The following is a 22,186-nucleotide window of genomic DNA, read 5'->3' as shown; positions in this document are numbered from 1 at the left end:
GTCCACTAGGATATCCCACGGAAAACGTGCTGCAGAATCCCAAGTGGACACATCGGCCAGCGGCTCAGACCGGGCCAAGACCGAGGTCGACCCATCCAGATCCTCGGAACCTGCTCATCTATATTTAGAGAGAAAAATACATAATAAAAAGAGAGGTATTGTCCGCATGAATAATCCTTGTAGGCTATCTAGCAGCTGCCATAAGGTCGGGAGAAAACGAGCTACGATGGAATCCTACAAATTTGAAACAAAGCCTGCTCCATATAGGTCTTAGACCATAGAATTTTTCTCTGACATACCTGTTACCTGCACAGTTAAGTTTGTTATCATATCTTAATACCAATTGACACATAATTGGATCCTCGCGAGCATAGAAGAGCCACATCAATATGCTGTTACGCACATGAATGACTCGCTCCATCGACCACTTACCAGCACCCTTGGGCTGGAAACCTCTCGACATATAAGATGATCAAGCTAGATTTGAATAGCTGCGATTTGTTACATTGGAAAAGGACATCCAACACTGTATCCAGGCAATCTTTCTCCAAGTGAATAGGACACTTCTGCTTCTTTCCTTTGACCTCAAGAGTCTGGCGCTGAGAAGCACTCCTGACGATCATCTCGAGAAGGGGCATGTTAGCCAATTGTCTAGCAGACCAAAGAGAGATATAAATCCCCAGCTCCTCGTGACAATTGACTGCACAAACTACGATTTCTCTCGGTGGCCAATGCGTCTTCAAAATATCCGAATATTGAACGGGGATATTGATAAAAAATTTCTTCGGCGGGGAAAGCTCAGATGGAGGCAGCGACGATCGAAAGATGCATTCCAATTTAACTTGTCTCTCTCTCCCCCTCAATGTCCTATTTGGGGCCTCGAAAATATCCAATTGTATTGCGTTCCTTTTCCTAGTCTTCCAGCTTCGATACCGTTGGATCCCACGCAACAGGACTATACTCGCTGGTCTCAAGCTCTTGAACCTCTTCGGGTGTCAACTTGAAGTCAAAGACATCAGCATTGGAGGCGATGCGTGACGGCTGTACACTCTTGGGCAGAGGAACGAGGCCCTTATCCAGACTCCAGCGAATGAGCACCTGGGCCTCCGTTTTAGAATACTTCTTCGCCAGTTTCTGTAGTGCGGGCTCGTCGAAACGATTTCCACGCACAATAGGGCAGAAGGCCTGAATGACAACGCCGCGCTGGGTACACCAGTCGAAGATATCCTTACGCGCCACCCATGGATGCAACTCGACCTGGTTAACGCTCAAGATCCCGCCTTTGCCTTTGCCACCGCGTTCGGCCTCCAACTCGGCTATATGTCGCTCAAGCTCGTCGAGGTGGTGTACACCGTAGTTGCTGACACCGATGGAGCGCACCTTACCAGCTTCAACGGCCTCAACAAGCTACGAATATGTCCTGTGTCAGCATAGGAAATGATCGCGAGAGAAACACACATACCGCCTTCCACGCGCCCTTACGATTCTCAGAGCCGCCCCAGGGCTTGTGCAAAAGCATCAGGTCAATGTAAGTGAGCTGAGATTCAGCAAGGGTTTTGTCGACAGTCGCCTTGGCCGAGTCATAGTTGATGTCCAAGACCTTGGACGTGAAGAAGATCTGATCCCGTGGGATCGATGATGCACGGATGGCCTTGCCGCAGCCGGCCTCGTTCTTGTATCCCGACGCGGAGTCAATCTACAGTGGTATCAAAGGCACAGATGAATATCTCAGCGACGCATGTTTTGGCTCGAGTTCGTGAACTGGGAACTCACATGGCGGTACCCGACTTTGAGCGCCTCGAGACAGCATTTTTCTGTCTGATCTGGAGGACTGTGATGAATTCCAGTCAATACCAGTAGAGTAAACATGAAAGGAACAGAAACTTACGTCTTGTAGACCTGTATTGAGAGGACATCGTCTGTCAGCCAAATGACGCATGCATCAGGAATATTGGCCGTACCCCGAATCCCAAGCGGGGCATCCCATGGCCGCTCGGCAGCTTGATCTTGGAGCTAATTGTAAAGGCCATCTTCAGTGTGAGATGTTAAATTGAATCGCCCCAAGGAATACGTAGCAGTTCAGGGTCTTTATGGTAACAAGATGACCCGTCGGTCTTTTGATTCGGCGTTAATCATCCATTTAAACCCCATTAGTTAGTCAATTACTGGTTTTGGCCCTTATCTCCTACAGCCGCCATTAGTCACGCCCTTCCCCCAAAAGCTTGAACGATATGAGATCATCAAGTTTAATGGAAAAACCTCCTTCAGTATTCTCAAGATTTTATTAATGGAAGGCCCATCCTTTTCAAATGAAGTTTTTGTGCCTACTATGATTTATCCTCAACGAACCAAATATTCGCAGGATATTACGTATGGCCGTAAATTGAGTATTTTACTATGTAGTTACTGATTAAGACTAACATAGCAGAACTTGCGGGATAGACAGCAGGATATGGTGGTGACATAGCATCATAAGAATGGGGAAAATAAGCCTTGTCCTAGTTGAGATGCTGAGAATGGAAACTGTAACCGGCCTCGTATTCACACAATCGTCTTGCGGTATGTCCCGACTATTAGCGTTCTGCCTAAAAACGGTAGAGTACGAAAAAATTGACAATATATTCAATAGAGTTTCAGGGTCTCAAATCCGCAGTGTGTGAGGGGCCCGTGAACGCTAATAAATAGTCAGCGAGGGACACTCGGTTTCGCTCGCGGGGTTCCATTCCCTGTTCAGGATTCGTCGACTACCCAAGCTTCTGGCTTGAGTTCCGACGCTGAAATACAACCGTGAGAATCTCGAGAGACTCACTGTCAGGCATGTTCATCTCTTTGCGTGGCAGCGTAGAAAAATCACGCAACGGATAGAACGGCACACTAATCTGCGGTCGGATGATGAAGATTGCGATCTGCGAAGCATAAGCTTGTCTTTATATTCTGTCCTCATTGTGATTGTTGATCTCACGTTCTACTTCCAACCTCTTGGGCGTTTCATTCGCTGAGTGGATCGTCTGTAAGTGCTCACAACCCCACTAAGCACTCTTTTATCAAGCCAGCGCCTAATGGAATGAGCGGAACGTGGCTATATAGCGCTTATTATTTAGCGCTTCAGCAATGGCGAACCCAGCGAAAAAGCAGAGGGAGGTCCCCGCCTGCTTTACTGATACCCACGGTGTGGTGACAACCACTATGAATGACCTGCCCGGCTACAAAGTCAAAAATGTCCTGGGTACAATCTACGGGATTACCGTTCGCACCAGGAACTGGGGTGCGGATCTAGGCGCGGTTGTCCGGTCAGCTGTCGGAGGCGAGCTTCGATTTTTCACGAATCTGATGTATACGTCGCGTGAAGAAGCTATGGAGCGTTTGGTGGGAGAGTGTATGAGCAGAGGGGGCAATGCGATCATTGCTGTGAGATTTGATGTTGCGAGTTTCGGGGCCTGTTCACAGATATGTGCGTATGGCACCGCTTGTCTAGTGGAGAAGATTGAGGAGGACAAGCAGCAGGCCTAGGTTTTGTATGAAGACTTAATTTAGCCTTCGGCACAGTCCGAGGATACTTTCCCATGGGTAGTATCTAGTTGTCAATTTGATGACCATTGTTATGATCGGCCTAGAAGGGTTTCAAAATATATAGCATTCGAAGATTCTTTTTGAACGATAATATACAAGGCCATGCTAAACGCAATATGGCAACAACATGACTCTTCTGGACAGATACTGGACAATGTCTCAGTGCGAGTCCAATATTTCTCACTTTGATGGGAAAAAGCGAAAGGCCACAAGCTTGCACCCACCAGGCGTAGACTCATCCGCTTCAGTAAACTCTCGAAATGGCTCAAAGCCCCATCTTAACAGAACTTTCTGGCTTCCACCGTTGCTAGATTCTATAATGGCAATGAGCTGCTCTGGCACCCGACCCTCATCCGTAACCATGGCTTTTTCAACCCTTATCTCCCGCTCTGTCCGGAGCAATTCTCCCCAGAACTGTAGCCAGGCTCCCAAAAACTCCGTGGCAAGACCTTGGCCCCAGAATTCCTTTCGAAGCATGTATCCCACCTCGGGCCAGCCGTGCTTGGCCTGGTAGAGGTGGCAGCCGCCTTGGCCGATAAGCTCGCCCGTGCTCTTGAGGCAGATGGCGTAGTTGAGAGTGGCTGTGTCGTTTGGGGGGAGGAATCGGTTCAGCACTTCTTTGGTCTTCTCGATATCTTTGTCGATGCAGCCGGCGGAGGTCCATTTCATTACTTCTGGTTGTGTTCGTAGGATGTACAATGCTTCCACGTCGGTTGGTTGGAAGGGCCGGATGAGCAAGTGGGTTGTTGTCAATGTGGGTCGCTCGCTGTTGCTGGGAAGAGGCAATGTTGGTAGTGAAGACCGCACAGTCACGAATTCGTCTGGTTCGTTCTTATCCATTGTGTTGCTGATGTATCTGTCTGGGAGAAGTCCAGATATGACGGGCGGGGCGCCGAGTATAGAGTGTGGGTTGACAAGCGAGCCGTGATTCGGTCCCAAGAATGACATATTTTGACTCGAAATTTGCTCTACTCGAAGGATAATGTGCAATACGTGGCTCAAATATATACAGTTCACAAGTCAACATAATAGACTTGAAACAACTTCCCACCCTTCTATCGCCAAAGCCACGGCCACTGTCACGACGCAGATCCCGTATCCTCCACGGCATCTGCGCGATCCCAGCTCTCAACCTCCAGAGTCCTAACGCGACTCTCAATCTCCAGAATCCGTTGTTGCCACTCTGCCTTAGCCTTCTCCTGCAGCTCCCACATCTTCACAAACTGATCCAAAATAAACGGCGGCAGCTCCGGCGTCTTGCGGTTCTTCTGATAGTCATAGGTCACGATATCTTCGTGGCAGCGCGCCGCAGGGCGCTGACGGGCCTCGGACAGGATCATGACCTGTAGCTGGAATGCGGACTCCGATGACAGCGATGAGGAAGGGTCCTTGACTAGTTTCTGGTAGACGGTGATTTTATCCGGGGAAGTCATGGGCTGTAGTTATTAGAATAGACAGAGTCAGTCAACAGCCTTAACCATCGCAACCGGGCTGTGGAAAAGACATCTCACAAATTTATAGTCAACTTTGATGCTTCGGAGAATCAGTCCGATGCCCGTAGAATTGAGCAGATTCGCCCATTCCTTCTTGTGCGCTGGGTCGATGTGGATGCCGATATTGCGAGTCCAATTCACGCGTGCGGACTCGGCGTATCGAACGTAAGTGACATTATTCACGTGCCCTGGAGTGTGTCCAAATCAGAAATCTAGTGGTCTATTAAACTGGAAGAGAACCAGCGCATACCCTGGTTTTATCCGTCAGTATTCATCTTATAGCGGCGCAGAGGGGTGCTTACCATTACATCCTAATAATCCACCAAACACCAGTAAAGTGTCAGTAACTAACTTTCAAGGAACGTGAAAACAAGAGAAAAAGAAAATCATACCATCTCCCCCCACACAACATTATGCCGAAACAGACTGCACCGCTTCTCATCGGTCAAGAACCCCTCGCTCCCGGCAATTAACTCGCGCCAATTCCTCGCTAGCTGCTGCAAAACCGAGCCCGCTTCGTAGACTCGCGCGGGTTTCAGTCCAAACATCAGGCACCGTCCTATGCGCCGCTTCATCATTGTAAGCCATCGTGGATCGACCGTGTGAGGTCTTGCCGGTGGGTCCGCGGAGCTGGTTGTCGGGGCGCGGGCATTCTGCGCTGCAGATGTGGTCGAGAGGATGCGGCGGGTACTAATTGGGCTGATAATGGACCGGGAGAGGTGTCGTGGGAGGGTTGATCGGGGTATCATTGTCGCTAGGTGTGTGTGGAGAGAAAAAGAGAAGAAGAGTGACTTGGATTCGAGTAGACGGAGCTCGGGCCATCGGATGGAACCCCGCGTGAAGAGTGCCGGTATGAGTATGAGGCAGTAATTGATATTTTACTCTAAAATAATACCGATCGAATGTGAACTTATATAATAAACTTACTAAATAACTGCCTGTGTGCATGTAACTATCACTGTCGAGCGTTACGTTGTTCCCCGTTCTCCGCATTTCCTACATATCGCCGACAACCACCGCCTCCAACTTCTCCTCACTTCCCTCCCGCAACGACCTCGGATGGACCAGCGATGACCAACCCAGAGCTGCGGCGGCAGGTGATCAACATCTACAAAGGTATGTCGATAGTCATGGCACCGAGACTGGACCCATACATTCGATAGGCTAGCTTCATGATGGAATAGGCTGACAACCCATCCGGGGGACATACAGAGCTCCTCTTTCTAGGCCGCGAATACCCCCAGGGGTACCAGTGGTTCCGGACCCGGCTCCATCGCGCGTTCGCAAGCCAGGCCTCGCTACGTGATGACGAGGAGATCCGGAAGGGGATCAGCCGGGCGGAGTTTGTGAAGAAAGGTTCGTTAGCTATGACTGCCACCCACTATATCTACAGCGATCGGGTTGCTAAATCGTTTCAACGTCAATCTCCAGAAATTGAAACAATGTAAGTCAAGGCTTTCTCTTTTTACTTGGTCTCGATGCAACTCGAAATATTCGTCCATGTCATTTTCTCTATATAATTGTTGCCCCGTTCTCTGAGATATTTCTGGGGTCGATACATCGGCGACGCATCACCACCGCCACCGCCACCATTCATCATAGATCATGGCATCATCTTTTTCTCTGTGCCTCTTCTGCGCTGGGTGCAATGGACGCTGACAAGCTGATCATCAAATCCAGGTATTATCTGAAACGGTATCGGGCGCTGAAACAGCGCTATGAAGATCCTTGAAGCGCACCACCACCACTAGCTCGGACACGTTTAGTCAAAACTCCCCTCATTCATCGAGATCGGGTTGAGGTCGTGCATGTTATTTCGAAAAACCCAGAATGACATGTATATAAAAATAGAAAAAAAAATTGGGGTATCACCAATATGAAGCGCACAACAATGGCCAGCTGTCTTTGCTTTCGTCCGCCGGAACACCGATATAAAGAGACTGTTTCTTTTTTTTTGTGTGTGTTTTTATTTCTTGCGTCCCCACCAGGCACTCACTTCCAGGCACTCGCCGCTCGCGAGGCCGCCTTTCTGGAGGAGGTCGGTGGTCATCGAGGCCCACCATCGGTCCCACTCGTCACGGCCCTTGCCGCTCGCTTCCATGAGCATGGGTTCGAGGCCCTCGATCATTTGGATGACCGTCAGAAGGGCGGTTTGTCGAATGGACAGCTGCTCCGCAGTCAGGGTCTTGCGGCCGCGGCCCTTGGAGTCCTTGCCCTGGCCCTCGCGCTCCCAGCGTACTTCGCCGAGCGGAATCGCAATGCGGCGACTGTCGACCATTTCCAACACGTCCACCTCGGAGTTGAAGGAGAGGCCGATAGTGGCGCAGGGCAGGGCGCTCAGTCGGCGGCGGTCGAACGAGTTCTCGATCCAGGAATTGTAGTCAATCAGGTATTGGTTTTGGGCGCGGGTGAACGGGGTGGCGGAGGAGAAAGTGTAGGTGGCCGTGGCATCGGCAATATCCTGGTCCTTCGAGGCGAGTTTGCGGGCCGGCGCGGGGTTGGGGAGCAGCGAGCGAAACACCCAGTCGGAATCCCACACCTCCAAGACGCCGCCGGATTTGAGCACTCGTAATGGTTCGCCCAAGCCCGAGGCTAGCTGCGCGGGGCTAGACGCGCACATGCCGGTATCTTTGATGAAGACAAAGTCAAAGTAGTCGTCGGGAAACGGGAGGCGGGGCCGTCGAAGGTCGTGACGTTTGAATTGCCAGTTCATGCCCTGTTTGCGCAGGTCGGGAGCAATGGAGACAATATCAATGCCGACAAATCCGACGTTGGGCTGGCCACGCCGGGCAAAGTAGTCGTGACACAAACCCGACCAGACACCCGAGCCGCAGGCGATCTCCAGGACGCGCTTGGGCGGGTGGTTGGCCAGGTGGGGATTGCAAAACGGGCCGCCAAAGACGCGCAGCAGCATCGCTGTACGTAGGGTCTGGCGGTGGATCTCGGGCATGTCGCATGGTAGTGGATAGGAGTTGTCTGGGTCCCGGAAGTAAGTGCGGTCACCCTGGCGGGCGAGCGGGTAGGACGTGTAGTCTGTGAGAGACCCCAGGGAGGACGTAGAGGTTGCCGCCAGGGCGGTTCCTGTCGAGCTAAAGTTGGAGTGCACGTCCGAACCGGACGGCGTGACGGTGCTGAAAGTGCTGCCCGTCCCTACCGCCATCATAGCATCCATAGCCGCTCATCGATCGGTGAGGCTCAGTGTGGTTTGCGGATCGGGTGCATTATTCTTGAGCGAAGTAATTGGAGTGCCTCATGAGCAGGGCGACATGGCCGAGGGAGAGAGGGTTTTTGTTCTGGACGGGAGCGAAGTTGGGGTCGGGCGCAAAGAGGTGCAGGGAAGAATCTTCTTCCTGTTGTTTCAGACTCCAGAACACTGACAACTCCTGGGAATATGCAAAGGAAGAAGGCAAACGCAGAGAAAAAGGCACACTATCGAGGGGGAGGAAGAGGGGGAGTTTTTTCGCAGGTTATTATTATTGACTGGACTAACAGTAGTAGGGTTAGTCAAAGTACTCGACAGACCCCTGGATCAGGCAGGATCCACTTTGGGCCAGACGGGGAGTTACTACGACATAGACCCCCGACGGCACGATACATAGTTCGATGTATATCGAGTTCACTAACTATGAAAGATGATCCCGTCGATGGAGATTGACCCTTCACACAGCCAACATGCAGGGCTGGCCCGATCCTGTGAGGGCTAGCCGAAGGGGGGGTGACGGACTATGGATCTTTGGCGGATGGTTGACATCATGAGTCTGCCTCGGGCTATGAAGATGGCCGGAAATGGACTACTCGGACAGCATTGGCCAATGCCTGGCTGTGGAGTTCTACCATTAAATTGCAATAGTTCACTGTAGAGACGAGAGCACATTCCGACTGATCTGGCCATAATTGCATGGCCCGGAGATCCGTCTGGGGCTAACGTGTCTGACGGGCCAGGCACGGCAGTCTGGACTTTTGTCCCCCTCCTTACCCTAGGCACTAAGGTCCCAACACCGAACAAAAGGGCCGTCTCGGATTATTCGGAGAGCTCGGTTAGTTAACTAGTTGGCGACACGATCCAATTTGTACCTTTGTTTTTCTTACACGTTCCTTCGGGGACCGTTTCGATGCTTCCCCGTCTTGGGCATTGAAACTAAAACTGGATTAGATTCACCACTACCGGTCTCCTAAAAAATTGAATTGACTGGTATTTGTCCACAAATTGATTTCTATATTTTCTCTATCAACTAGCCAAAACAATACTACCTACCCGTTACTCCCCGCGTTTCATGATCAGAAGTCTCTACCACTACTGCTACCCCCCAACAAGGTCCGCCACAATGGCATCAATATGCCCAGCTGCCATACTCAAATGGCCGGCCTGCTCAAAAAAGTGCGTCTTCGCACCAGGCATCAACTTCGCTGCCTTCTCCGCCATTTCAAATGGCGCATTCTGATCCAACATCCCGTGCCAAAGCCTCAGCCCATTCCCATCTATATCCTCCACCCGAAACCCCCAATCACTACTACTCAGCAGACTCAACTCCGTGGCGACAGGCATACCACCCTGCCGAAAGGCGCCGCGTAGCGACCCCACCGCCGTAGCCCTAACCCTTGCATCCTCCCACGCCTCACGCTCCGCCCCATGCCGTCTTGCCATGGCCCTATCCATCTTCTTCTCAAGCACAGTGGGATCTTTATCTCTCGCTTGCCGCCCAATGAACCGGTCTAGGAAAGCCGCCGTAATGAATCGCGGCACCCACCGTCCAACAGCGAGCACGATTTTCAACTCTGTAAGCATCCCCTTCACACCAAGACTGGTCGGGTACATTGCGCACACGAGCGCCACGCCGCGCAACCGGCCCCGGCCCTGCGCAGTGACGTCGGGCGAGCTGCTGTCGACGCGCGGGATGGCGTACGCACAGGCGAGGGCGTATGGCCCCCCTCCTGAGGTGCCGAGAATGGAGAATTGAGGAATGTCAAGATAATCTGCTATCGCGAGTACGTCGGCTGGCCAGTCTAGGAGACGACGCTCTGGGTGGTGCGTTGACTGATCCATGCCTGGTCGGTCGATGGCGATGCACCTCGCATTGTGCCGCTGGAGGAGCGAGGTGCTGAGGAAATTGGCTTCGAGGGAACAGCCTGGGAAGCCGTGGAAGTAGAAGATTATCGCGGGCGGTTTGGCGTCTAGATCAGTTGTAGTAGTGTTCCTCAGGGGCCCGCCGTGGATGGTCCATGCTAATATGCGGCCCGATGGGAGGGTGAGGGTTTGTTTATTCTCGGGGTAGTTGTGGTTCTCCATCGCGAGAATCGAAGTTCCCGTTTGCTGTGGAATTATCGGATCTCACGCACTGAATAACGGGTTCTTCATTTGCGTCGCCGACTGAATCTCGCCTCCCCATGCTTCGTATATACTCTCCCCGAATCGCTGGGGCCTGAAAGCAAAAAGCGCCCCCCCGCGTCCGGCCCCCTAACTTCTACGTGGTCATATCCGCCCACTCATCTTTCGGAAGAATGTTCTGCTACGTAGTTACGTGGCAGATACAAGGCAGTCATGGCAAGGTGACGTTGCTGGAGAGAGCAGACATAGAAGACGTTATAATACTTGAGCGAGAGATATTCCAAATCATGGAGTATGAAAAGCACCAATCATCACTCCGGGTAGGCTGTAAAGATTGGCCTGCCGACTGATGTATGATTCCAAAGATGCTCCATGATATCACAGAACTTGCGTAGTCAAGGCGCTGCTTGTACGTTACATGCTCAAAGTATGCATTGGGGGGTTCCTTGGGGAGAGAGAATTGATAATGTCATATGACACAGTGAACACTGGCAATTTGAATGACTCCGTCCACAGGGAGTAGCCTTGACTGCGGGCCGCCTATACTATATTATCGTTATAGCAATGTGGGTAAGTTCTACTTAGCGTAGGGCTCCGTGAGTCTGTTTACTCGCTTGATTGGGTAGCAATTTTCTATACATATTTGTCCCACGATTTACCCATGTCTTTACCTCAATGGTTTTTATTCTTCTAGCTAGAATTCTAATGTAGACTATCTATTCAAGCACCGTCTTGCTGTGTTCATTTGTCTTTGGATTGTACCGTTGTTTTGGTAGATGAGTGTAAGATACGGATCTATACAACTCATGTCGTTTGATTTTGTAGCTTGCATCAGCATCCACCTAATACTATTCATCTGATGGAGAATAAGACTCATGAGAAAGAAAGAGATAGACCTAGTCCGTAACTACTCGATCAGAATGAAGACATGATGGTGGGGTCTGTGGCTCGCAACCACGGGGAGTAGGGATGATCTTGACTCGAGACACCTTATCTAGCCTTGGCCCGCGGACATCGAATACAGAACTACATTACAATTACAATGTACCCAAATGAACAAGCCACACTCTATTCTCAACAGAAATTGCAGATAAGGAGGATGGCGGCAAGAAGATAGAGAAACAACATACAAGGAACAGAACAGACACAACTCCCTTCGCCGACAAAAAGAAAAAATCAACAGAAAGCAAGTTCGTCGCGGGCAAGAAAACAGTGCCCTGCGGCCTGGCCACCTGTTCCACCCAGTACAACACCAGCAGCAGCCCCATAAGCGTCGTGAATCCGTCACAGATGCCGTGAGAGATTAGGCGAGATGAAACCGAGATCTCGAGACAAAGGCAAAGACAAAGGAACAGCCCCAACAGGAACAAGAGGGAGGAAGGAAAAGAGTCAGATGGTGGGATGGGGGAGGTAGAGGAGAGGCAAAATCAAAGGGTGAAAGGGGAGGAGAGCGAGAGTGCCACGCCGGCTTTGACTACTTCCAACAAACCCAAAGGAGAGGGGAACACAAGAGCCAGTGCGACGAGGCGACGGGGAAATGCTCCGATAGCAAAACCCCGAGGAACACAGCACAGAGAGACACAAAAAAGCCAGGAGATAAAATAAAAAGACATCATAATCAGGGAAGTAAACGACAAAAAAAGAAGAGGAAGATGGACAGAAAAGAAAAGAATAAACACCGCAGGGAAAAGCAAAGCCAGAAGGGAAACCCGCCAGTCCGAAGATTCCGAGACAAAAAGGTTCAAAAAACACACACGCAGAAGCACACAAAACACCCCGTCTTCCGAAGATTCGAGAAATGCTCCAGGGTCCGCTTTAGTGCCGTTGCGGCCCAAAATCCGCCTCCACAACCTTGCCCTTTTTCCCCTTGACAGTAAACTCCGCGAACAATGCGACATGATCACTAGGAAAATGAAAATTGGGGAATCCCGGCACGCGCCGAAGATAGTCCTTGTCCACTTCGCCGAGAAGTGCGGACACGTGCAGCGTGTTGGATGAGAACCACACGTAGTCGAGGATGTCCTTGAAGTCCGGCGTGTAGTTGGTGAAGCTCAGCTCCCCGATAGAACCATACGCCGACCTCAGCTTGAAAGGATGCGTCATGCCAACCTTGCTGAGGTTGCCGTACAGTCGATTCTCGAGATCAGGATGATCCTGTGTCAGCCGTCCGTTGGCAATCAAGTTGTATGCAGCGGAGCCGGGAGACGAGTTGAAGTCACCGCACATGAACAGCGGGATTTGGTCACCACTGGTATACTCCATGGATGGGGCCGGTTCCACCTGAGGCTGGTTCTCTGCACCACTCTCCGCCTCGGAGAAACGGAACGCAGTCTTGTCCGTGCAGGCAGGCCACTTGGCGTAGTTATCCGAGAGCTTCGTAATCTCCTCCATCAAAATGGCCGTCTGGACAAGCTTGACATCTTTGAACGCGGGATCCCAGTACAGATGGGCATTCACAACAATGAACCGTGCGCCGGTTTGCCGGTTCTCCAAGAAGATCACAACGGCGATATGGTCCTTCTGCCACAGCCGGTTGTAGATGTCATCCTGACCTTTGGCATCGGGTCGCCGCACAGCTGTTTGGCCAAAGTTGATCAGTTGCTTATCCAGCAGGATGTACTTGCTTCCCTTGAAGAAAGTAGCGCAACCATCCACTGTCCTGGCGTCATCCTCTTGCATGCCCATCGCTCGTCCCCGCGGCCAGTACACGCCCTTGTAGTCATTGTATGCTAGCTGCTCCCGGAAGAAGTTATTGTAGCTGCCTTGGTCTACCTCTTGAAGACAGACGATATCGGAGCTGTGAGACCGCAATTCACTGAGGATCAGCTCTCGGCGGTACTCCCAGGAGAGAGCACGGGACGGGGTGTAGCCGTAGTGAGATTGTGTAGCGGAGGAATCGCAGAGAGTGTTGTAGGACAGGACGGTAATCTTCTCCGCAGGGCTGTTGTTCGAGCTCGCAGTCTCGTCTAGGATGACCCAGTCTCGATCGGGGGGAGGTAGTTGAACTAGACATTCCAGAGTCAGCAATCAAGAAAAGTAATAAGAAACCATAGCCAACCCACCTGGCATTTCCTCCCGCAGATATTTGATCAGAGCCTTGGTTCCATCCTTCATGATCTGAGACTTGAGTATTTCATTGAGCGGGTTGCCCTCGATGCCCAGAGTTTCCAGTCGGTAGAGATAACCCATCTCGTAGGGAAGAGTACGGATGTTGTTATCGAAGAGAAGAAGCTTCTTCAAGCACGAAAGCATGCCGATCTCCTCCGGGAGCTCGGTAAGATCGTTGCCGGACAGGTCCAGGTGGTTCAGTTTCCGAAGCTGACCAACGGCGGCGGGAAGCGATTTAAGCTTGTTGTGGTTCAGGTAGAGCCGTTCCAGGAAAACGTAGTTGAACAGGGAGGTGGACATGGCGCGCAAACCCTGCCCGCCAAAGTCGAGCGCGTTCCAGCCTTGCCGGGATGCCGACTTGGCTGGGACTATGCCATTGCGTCCATCCGCCCCATTCTCCTGCACCTCGGTCTGGTTCGGTATGATCTGGATGCCCTTCGACTGCTGTGCCATGACACGAGCATAGTAGTGAGGGGAGCTGGCCTGTCGGGATTCTGCTGCCAGCTGGAGCTGTTGCTGCCAGTGTTCGTTCATGGACTCATCTAGGTCCTCGTCGACATTGCCGGGCGCACCGTTCTGCAGGTGGGAGGGAGTAAAGTGTGGCGTGGTGGAGGCCAGGGCTCCGCCAGTGAAGTTGTGTTGGTGAGCGAGGCTATGGGCGGCCTGGGCATGGTGGCCGTGGTGATGAGGTTGCTGGGCATGGTGTGGGTGATGAGTTTGTGACTGGAACTTGGGCATCTGCATGCCAAATCGCTGGTGGGCCTGGCCACCATTCATCATGACATGCTGGCCCTGGTGGCTCTGGCCGTACATGGCGAAAGCGGATTGTGGGGGGGGTTCGCGAGGGAGAGGGAGTGTCAGGGTTGAATTTCAGTCGCCCCGTCGGGGAATTGGTCCCGTTTCGAAGGAGGTGTCGTTGCTGCTGCGAAGATTGCTGCGATTGTGTTTGGAAGAAGAACTGCCCGGCCCCAGGCTGCTGGAACCTGTAGGTACCATCTGCCATTTAACGTGGCAGACGTGACCGTGGCTGGTTTCCTTGAGGTGGAACCTCAGGGCAGACGAGTTGCGCTAGACTCGGAGCCGTGGAAGAGATGAGGAGAGGCGTAGCGGATGGGACACGGTCTCTGCTCTTCTTCCACATAGAGTCCTGAGGCAGGAATACCCTTTGAGTGTCACTTCTGAGCACAACTGGGAGCCGGTGGCCACAGTAGAGCTGGGAATCTGGCTTTCACAGCTGGTGAGTCGATGGGGGTTGGTTGGGATGGTGGGAGGTGGTTGGGAAGGGCGGGAAAGCGGGAAAGAGTGTGCAGTGAAAGACTGGGAGCCTGAGGTGAGGCAAAGTGCTAGTCTGATATATAAGGTTAGAATCACTGACACGGCGACGCACACATAGGGGGGAGACAAGCCGGCACAAGAGAGAAGTGATTGATCTGGTTTGCGCTGGGCGAGTTGAAGGCGGGAGTTGGCACGTGACGGGGGCGGTGTGATTGGGCCGCTGGCTGTGCCAAGGCTGGGTCCTGCCCTGTGACGCTTTCATTCCAGCCGGAAGGGTATAGAACTACTAGGACAGGCTATCGGACAGTCTATGGGATGATCCTAGAGGACAATCCTATCGGATACATTATGTTACAGTCTCAGTCAGTCGAGAGTCAGGGGAGACAACTTCTCCTCTCGGGAGATGTTGGGCTATGATACAGTGCCAATATGATACAGGGCCAAATGGTCTCACCAGGAGGCTAGAGTACAACTATAGTACAAAGGAAGATAGCAGACCACTATCCCCGGTCTTCGATCCGCCGCCACACTCCAACAAAGCCTCCACCAAAGGTACGCACCCCAACCTTGGGCCGGCAGACCAAGACAGCGTCTTCTGCCACGGCCGGGGTCTCAGGGGCATCCACTGCGCCGTCAATGGCATTGGGCAGCTCTTCTTCCGGCTCAGCCGCAGCAGCGCCATCCTCCGCATCAGAAGAAGCGCCCCATGACGCCGGATCAGCCCCGGATTTCTTGACGGCAAACCGGACGTCCCACAGCCGGCCACTGGTGAGCCCAGCACCGAGCTCGACCACCCTCTGTTGAACGAAAGGCAGCCGCTGCTTGCGAATCAACTCGGTGCACTCGCCAATCTGAGTGATGCTGGGCATGAACACGATCAGAAGGCCGTTTTGCTTCAGGACCGGAGCGACGTGGGGGATGCGCAGATGCGCCGACGGCATGTCGAGGATGGCGTACGACAGGAACGGATCAACCGCGGTCGCGCCGGTCAATGAATTCAGGATCCCGGTCTTTGTTCGCTGCTTGGTCTGTTGCGCAATCCAGTTCTCGACGTGGCCCACGTAGAAATCCACATTGCCCGCGTAGATGCCGCGGCGGAAGCCCTGGACGTTCTTTTCGGCCAGGGCCGAGAACTTGGCCGACACGTCCACCGTGTGGATGACAGCATTGCGCTGGGCCCGCCAAGTATCCCACTGCTGTTGGACTGGGGTGATGCCAGCCGACTCCGTGTCGGCTGCTTGCTCGTCCGAACCATCCTCGCCGGGCCGCCGGGGCCGGTCCTCCAAGAATTGTATTTGGGATCGCGTCGGTCGCGGCGGGGGGATGGGATTGGCGGCTTGGATGGCTCGCGCCAGGTGTAAAGTCAAGGATCCGTGGCCGGTGCCGGCCTCGAGGATCTCCAAGGGCGGTTGGGTCGCGCGGTCCGCGGGCGACTCGACGTGGATGTCGAGAAGCGACACAATCAGACTGGCGTCCTGCGCATAGATCTACTGGCCCGGCATGAGTCTCGTTTCATTTATTTTGGGAGGGATGCACCTACCGGGGTGACCATGCGCGGTGTCAGGGCGACGTATTCCTCCAACGTCGGGAGACTGAGTCGAGTCTCCGGGCCTGCACCAGTCAGTCGTCACTCCATTGATCCCCACCAACTCACATACCTCTGTGCGCCTGTACCGCACCCCAGACCGGGTTCCCAATGACCCGATCATGATCCAGATGTCCGCGTCGCAGATGGGTCTTGTCGCCCTGGCGCAAGGGTTTGGTCAACTGCGGGTTCTTGGAATGCACCAGCACCCGGTCTCCTTCGCGGAAGACGGCGAAGTTGGTATCGATGGACCTCGCCCGGATCGATGGCGCCGTCAGACCCAAGAAGCGCCGCAGCGACTGCAGCAGGGCCATGGCGAGTGTCGAAAGACCAGGAACGAAAATCACCAATGAACGAAATCCACTCCTTTGACCCACATGCCAATCGCTCCCGGTGAGAGCGAAACCGGGGCCCCTCCATGATTCTTGAGCAGTGTTGGATCAATTCTTTCAGACTCTTCGTGTATTGGATTATTTACTGACACGCTCGCTTTGTCGCCATATACCCATATACCGCCATAATGGGGTCGATCGCGCTCCCGTACATGCAGACAGCGCCCAAGCTGATCTTTTTCACCGATTTCGATGGCACCATCACCGTCGAGGACAGTCAGTGGCTCCAATGATCCTCTCCGAGCCCGTACTGACCTTCGCAGGCAACGACCACATGGTATTTCTATCTGGCTGCACCTGTCTCGCAGTGCACGCCATGCTGACCCTCATTCCAGATCGACAATCTCGGCTTCGGCCGGGAGAGACGCCTCGTGCTGAATGACCAGGTGCTGGACGAGACGCTGAGCTTCCGGTAAGCGGACATCGAATCTCCAAACGTCCCCATACTTATCATCTGGGTCCTTCTTCTTCTAGAGATGCCTTCCGCGAAATGCTCGAGAGCATCAAGACCCCCTACGACGAATGCATTGCAACCCTCCTGAAGAAGATGAAGCTGGACCCCTACTTCGCCGAGTTCTACTACTGGGCCAAGGACAACAACGTACCCATCGTCATCCTGTCCTCAGGAATGCGGCCGATTATTAGCGCCCTGCTGGAGCACTTCCTGGGCCACAAGCCGGCCAGCCACCTCACGATTGTCTCTAACGAGGTGGTGAGCCGCGATGGCAAGGACATCAACAGTGAAGGCGGTTGGCAGATCCAATATCACGACAATAGCCATTTCGGCCATGACAAGTCCCTGGAGATCAAGCCATACGCCGCATTGCCCGAAGGCGAGCGCCCGGTGCTGCTGTATGCTGGCGATGGCGTCTCGGACCTGTCTGCGGCTGCGGAAACGGATCTTTTGTTTGCGAAAAAGGGCAAGGGTAGGGCACCTCTCTTGGTTGAGCAGGGGGATCTGTATCGCTGACACTGTCCCAGATCTGGTGTTGTACTGCGAACGCCGCGGAATGCCCTTCACGACCTTTGAGAACTGGTCGACCATCCTCTCAACCACGAAGGATATCCTGGCGGGCAAAGTGTCGGCCCAAGAAGTGGCCCAGGCGCACAAGAGCCAGTAGAGTATGAATCGTTGGGCCGCCCGGGGGCACTTGGCCATGATGATAGTAATTATTCGGATAGAGCTATAGACGAGAATCGTACTTGCAAAGACTCATTTATTCCTTTCCTTCTGGTGATCAAACCTCCTCTCGCATGACTTCTTCGTCCTCTGCACATGAAGACCCAAAAGCGAGGCATCACTATTGATGGGGAACCTTGTGTTGGGGTTTACCTTGCGCTTGTCTCAGTCGTAGTCCAGACCGCCTTGGCCCGGGAGCAGCCATCCCTCGCCCAAGAGAATCCCCCAAAACAAGTGAACTCCCCCTTCACCCTGAGTTGACCTGCCCTCGGTCTTCTCTTTCGTTGCATTTTCTGATGGCTGGGTGGCCTGCACCATGCGACTGTGTCCACCCGCCAATCAGTTTGTCCTAAAGTCCCTGCTAGGGTGATCTCCTCATCATGGCTCGCCGGCTCGTATGGCTATCCCCATCTGGTTGTCGTCTCGAGACAAACTGACCGTCGTATCTAGGTCCGAACGGGCGTACAACTTGGTTTGCTCACCATCTTCGCCATCTGCCTGATAGTCTTTCTCGATAATCGATTTCGAGTCCTCCCCGCCTCCATCCATGGCCACCTCCCGACACACTTTTCCGGCTACGCGATCACCGACGTGACCGTCACCACCTGTTCAACCCTCAACCCCTTCTCGAACTGCAGACTCGACCCCGAAGTCTGGTACCGCATCGAGAAGGACCTCTACCTCCGCACGGGCTGGACCTCGAGCGCTTACATTCACTTTCAGCGGAAAAAAGAGGAGGAATTGTCTTCTTCGGACAAAGTCGTCGTCGATTTGAAAATCAGCCGTCTCACCCCGCAATCCGAAGGCAATAGCAAAAGCGAGATTGTTAACTGGGAGCAGCGGCCCGGGGGCATTTGGCTCAAACGCACCGCCGCCCGCCATGCTAGCGACTCACAAAACACCGTCACCTACGTCGATGTCCTGTTTGGCGCGGACGCCGTCGATCCGCGCCCTAACTGGGAAGTGAAAGACACCCCTCTGCTGCTGGACAGTAGGACGGAGGAGCTGGAGACTCGCCTCAGCATCCGTCGAGGCAACCCGGTCAAGCCGAAAATGCCTACTCCGCGGATCAATGAAAACGGCAAGTTCAAGGTGATGCAGCTGGCCGATATGCATCTGAGCACGGGCCTGGGGGCCTGTCGGGACCCTGTCCCTGCCGAGTCCGTGGCAGGCCAGGGATGTGAAGCCGACCCGCGCACGCTGGAGTTTGTCGAAAGGCTTCTCGATGAGGAGAAGCCGGATATGGTCATCTTGACAGGTGACCAGGTCAACGGAGAGACAGCTCCTGATGCCCAGAGCGCCCTGTTCAAGTCGGTGAAGCTTCTAGTCGACCGCAAGATCCCCTACGCGGCCATTTTCGGCAACCACGACGACGAAGGCGATCTCAACCGCGAACATCTCATGGCTATCTACGAAGAACTTCCCTACTCCATGTCGGCCGCCGGGCCCGAAGACATCGACGGCGTCGGAAACTATTTCGTTGAAGTCCTCGACCGGGGCAAGAGCACGCACTCGGCCCTGACCTTCTACCTCCTCGACACTCACTCCTACTCTCCCGACGAGCGCCAGTTCCGAGGCTATGACTGGATCAAGCCGAGTCAGACCCGCTGGTTCAAGAACACGGCCCAGAGCCTGAAACGGAAACACAAGGAATATTCGCACATCCACATGAACATGGCATTCATCCATATCCCGCTACCTGAGTACCGCAACTCCGACCTTTTCTACAAGGGTTCATGGGTGGAGGCACCCACAGCCCCTGGATTCAACTCGGGCTTCAAAGAAGCGCTCGAGGAAGAGGGGGTGTTGTTTGTGAGCTGTGGACAGTACGTACCCTGAACTTTTGTGTTTGTATGCAACACAAGCTAACTGCCACGCAGCGACCACGTGAACGACTACTGCATGCTCGACCATGATGAGGCCAACAAACCCTCCCTCTGGATGTGCTACGGTGGCGGAGTCGGCCTGGGCGGTTACGGCGGCTATAACGACTACGTGCGCCGCGTGCGCTTCTTCGACTTCGACATGGGTCCCGGCCGAGTGACGACCTACAAACGCCTCGAATGGGGCCAAACTGAAGCCAAAATCGATGAAATGATGATCGTCGACGCTGGCGCCGTCAAGGGTCCGGGCGATAGTGACACTGGCTCTGGATGACCGACCGTATTAAGCCTCTCTCTCCTTTTTCTCTTGTTTCAGTTTCTTTTTTCTATCCGCGTGTCCACTGCGAGTGGAGTACTGCTTGCATTTGTTCCTCGCACTTCCTGTCGTTTATCCGTCCATCGTCTCTCAGATACGCCGGCTTCTTTCTCCCATCCCACATTCTTCTACTATCACCGTGTACATATTATTGCCCCTTTCCCGCAAAAGGTCGGCGTCTCGGGGGTGGCCCCTTCTATGCTGTTTTCTGGAATCTTCCACTATGTTTCCTACTCTCGCCATTATACTTTGATCACTAGCGTCTGCAATTCGAGTCCGTCTTGACAGCATGCACGTCCGTGAATACCGTACTATGAAATCCTTCTTGCCACGGGCCTAGGCTTTCCAGTTGTTAAAGCATATATGTACAGCGTTGTTATTTGAGGTAAATGAGCGGCAAGTAAGTAACCTGGAGCATGCTATCTACGATCAAGGGTCAATTTCCTAGAAACAACGTGATGCCGTGACAGCATCCTTTCTTGATCCCCCGCAAGCCGAAACTACTACAAGGAATGGATGAAAAAAAGCGAAAATCGATTTAATTTGCTCAGCATATGATTACTATTATTCGAAAAATAGTCTTTGAGACTGCTTCGGTGGCGCAGTGGTAACGCGTTGCACTTGTAGTTAGCTGTAGTTAAGGCTTCAGTTAATGGATGATATGCAAAGATCCGCGGTTCAATTCCGCGTCGAAGCATGCTTTTTTTTGTTTTTTGGCCCCATCCGGGTGAATCAATAAATGGAGACAAGAACCATTGAAAGTATTCTCCCTCCTGCTATGTGTGAACATTTATTTTTATCTACTTGATGTCTAGTATGAGTCTTAGTCGACGACTTTTGTGATTCTGTGCATCCACTCACCCTATCTGTGGAACAAAGGCGGGGCATTCAAGGAAATCGATATCAAGAGAAAAGGACGGAGCAGAAATACTAGAAGTATATAGACTTGACAATCTTCTGAGCATGAGCATCACGCTCTTATTTTCCGGCCACGAGAACGCCACGGTACCGCATCTTGCCCTCCTCCAACGTCTTTAGACTGTCCTGCACTCCTTCCAGCGTCATCGGGAAAGTCATCTTCACGGGCTTGATGTTGTGAACGGCCGCAAACTCGAGCATGTCACGATGCACCTGTCTCGAGGATACAATTCCTCCTTGCACTCGGAGCCCGTTCACTAGCAATGGCATGTACGGAATCTTGAAGTCATTCGAATCAACCGAGAGGGGCGAGATGATGCCGCCGGGAGCCATGATGTTCAGGTAAAGCTGCCAATCCGGCTGGCTGCTGGTGGTCACGAGGAGATTGTCGATAGGTTTCTCGAGCTTCAACTCCTTCACGCCCTTGGTTGCATGGAATTCGGTGGCACCCAGTTTCAGAGCTTCTTCCTTCTTGTTATCTGTTCCGGAAAATACGACGACCTGGCAACCCATCTTGGCAGCGAACTGGATGGCCAGGTGGCCCAAGCCTCCGACGCCCACAACTCCGACACGCGCGGTCGGACGAACCTGCGCAACGTGGAGTGCGTTGAACACGGTCGATCCACCGCACATCAGTGGGCCGGCATCCTCGTTGCTCATATTGTCGGGAATCTTGAAAATAAATGCTTCACGCCACACCGCGTGAGAGCCAAAGGATCCCTGGTCAAAGTCCGCCAGGCCGTACATCTTGCGCTCCCGGCAGAGAGTTTCCCAGCCCGTCAGACATTGGCGACAATGGCCACAGCAATCGTGCTCGTATCCCCAGCCCACGCGATCGCCTTTCTTCAAGATCTTGGCGTCAGGGCCGGTTGCTTCCACCACGCCGGTGCCTTCATGGCCGAGAGCCATGTCGACATTCCGGTAGTGGACATCGGTGAAGCAAACGCCGGAGTGGGTGACACGAATGAGCACTTCGTCGCGCTTCAGGTCGCTTCCGCGCTGCACAACTTCTTTTCGAATCGTTCCATCTTTGGAACCTTTATATAGAGTGACATCAATGGGCATGTTGGATATTATCGTGAATTGGAACGGTATTTGGGAATTCCTGCTTCCAACTATTGGGGAGGACTCAACCGCCTT

At 53.0% G+C, this 22,186-nt stretch overlaps 11 protein-coding genes across 11 annotated transcripts; 3 read left to right on the top strand and 8 right to left on the bottom strand.

Annotated features, from left to right (window-relative positions):
• Positions 1-912: 912 nt before the first annotated feature.
• Positions 913-2,030, bottom strand: N7510_009035 (aldo/keto reductase; the record flags this gene model as incomplete). Its single annotated transcript, XM_056980960.1, has 5 exons — positions 913-1,407; positions 1,463-1,696; positions 1,774-1,831; positions 1,889-1,899; positions 1,962-2,030. The coding sequence occupies 5 exons, from the start codon at positions 2,028-2,030 to the stop codon at positions 913-915; spliced, it is 867 nt and encodes a 288-aa protein (XP_056831169.1).
• A 1,081-nt stretch (positions 2,031-3,111) lies between these two features.
• N7510_009034 (YbjQ family protein) lies at positions 3,112-3,510 on the top strand (the record flags this gene model as incomplete). Its single annotated transcript, XM_056980959.1, has 1 exon — positions 3,112-3,510. One exon carries the CDS (start codon positions 3,112-3,114, stop codon positions 3,508-3,510), a length of 399 nt encoding a protein of 132 aa, XP_056831168.1.
• A 240-nt stretch (positions 3,511-3,750) lies between these two features.
• On the bottom strand, positions 3,751-4,410 carry N7510_009033 (GNAT family N-acetyltransferase; the record flags this gene model as incomplete). Its single annotated transcript, XM_056980958.1, has 1 exon — positions 3,751-4,410. One exon carries the CDS (start codon positions 4,408-4,410, stop codon positions 3,751-3,753), a length of 660 nt encoding a protein of 219 aa, XP_056831167.1.
• A 239-nt stretch (positions 4,411-4,649) lies between these two features.
• On the bottom strand, positions 4,650-5,812 carry N7510_009032 (thioesterase family protein; the record flags this gene model as incomplete). Its single annotated transcript, XM_056980957.1, has 3 exons — positions 4,650-5,006; positions 5,082-5,251; positions 5,491-5,812. 3 exons carry the CDS (start codon positions 5,810-5,812, stop codon positions 4,650-4,652), a joined length of 849 nt encoding a protein of 282 aa, XP_056831166.1.
• A 1,217-nt stretch (positions 5,813-7,029) lies between these two features.
• N7510_009031 (class I SAM-dependent methyltransferase) lies at positions 7,030-8,223 on the bottom strand (the record flags this gene model as incomplete). The annotated part of the gene is made up of 1 exon (XM_056980956.1): positions 7,030-8,223. One exon carries the CDS (start codon positions 8,221-8,223, stop codon positions 7,030-7,032), a length of 1,194 nt encoding a protein of 397 aa, XP_056831165.1.
• Positions 8,224-9,363: 1,140 nt separating this feature from the next.
• Positions 9,364-10,350, bottom strand: N7510_009030 (alpha/beta fold hydrolase; the record flags this gene model as incomplete). Its single annotated transcript, XM_056980955.1, has 1 exon — positions 9,364-10,350. One exon carries the CDS (start codon positions 10,348-10,350, stop codon positions 9,364-9,366), a length of 987 nt encoding a protein of 328 aa, XP_056831164.1.
• A 1,854-nt stretch (positions 10,351-12,204) lies between these two features.
• Positions 12,205-14,310, bottom strand: N7510_009029 (CCR4-Not complex 3'-5'-exoribonuclease subunit Ccr4; the record flags this gene model as incomplete). The annotated part of the gene is made up of 2 exons (XM_056980954.1): positions 12,205-13,394; positions 13,452-14,310. 2 exons carry the CDS (start codon positions 14,308-14,310, stop codon positions 12,205-12,207), a joined length of 2,049 nt encoding a protein of 682 aa, XP_056831163.1.
• Positions 14,311-15,272: 962 nt separating this feature from the next.
• N7510_009028 (tRNA (adenine-N(1)-)-methyltransferase) lies at positions 15,273-16,671 on the bottom strand (the record flags this gene model as incomplete). The annotated part of the gene is made up of 3 exons (XM_056980953.1): positions 15,273-16,259; positions 16,313-16,383; positions 16,431-16,671. The coding sequence occupies 3 exons, from the start codon at positions 16,669-16,671 to the stop codon at positions 15,273-15,275; spliced, it is 1,299 nt and encodes a 432-aa protein (XP_056831162.1).
• Positions 16,672-16,877: 206 nt separating this feature from the next.
• Positions 16,878-17,870, top strand: N7510_009027 (putative Phosphoserine phosphatase; the record flags this gene model as incomplete). The annotated part of the gene is made up of 5 exons (XM_056980952.1): positions 16,878-16,965; positions 17,013-17,026; positions 17,085-17,161; positions 17,224-17,675; positions 17,731-17,870. The coding sequence occupies 5 exons, from the start codon at positions 16,878-16,880 to the stop codon at positions 17,868-17,870; spliced, it is 771 nt and encodes a 256-aa protein (XP_056831161.1).
• A 439-nt stretch (positions 17,871-18,309) lies between these two features.
• Positions 18,310-20,086, top strand: N7510_009026 (metallophosphoesterase family protein; the record flags this gene model as incomplete). Its single annotated transcript, XM_056980951.1, has 3 exons — positions 18,310-18,324; positions 18,380-19,755; positions 19,810-20,086. The coding sequence occupies 3 exons, from the start codon at positions 18,310-18,312 to the stop codon at positions 20,084-20,086; spliced, it is 1,668 nt and encodes a 555-aa protein (XP_056831160.1).
• Positions 20,087-21,106: 1,020 nt separating this feature from the next.
• On the bottom strand, positions 21,107-22,111 carry N7510_009025 (NAD(P)-dependent alcohol dehydrogenase; the record flags this gene model as incomplete). The annotated part of the gene is made up of 1 exon (XM_056980950.1): positions 21,107-22,111. One exon carries the CDS (start codon positions 22,109-22,111, stop codon positions 21,107-21,109), a length of 1,005 nt encoding a protein of 334 aa, XP_056831159.1.
• Positions 22,112-22,186: the final 75 nt, after the last annotated feature.

Source organism: Penicillium lagena (assembly GCF_028827675.1).
Source record: "Penicillium lagena strain IBT 129212 chromosome Unknown utg000006l_segment0_segment0, whole genome shotgun sequence".
In the NCBI taxonomy this organism is placed as follows: Eukaryota; Fungi; Ascomycota; class Eurotiomycetes; order Eurotiales; family Aspergillaceae; genus Penicillium; species Penicillium lagena.
The sequence above is the reverse complement of the archived record's forward strand: the minus strand, read 5'-3'. Positions and strand labels throughout refer to the sequence as shown.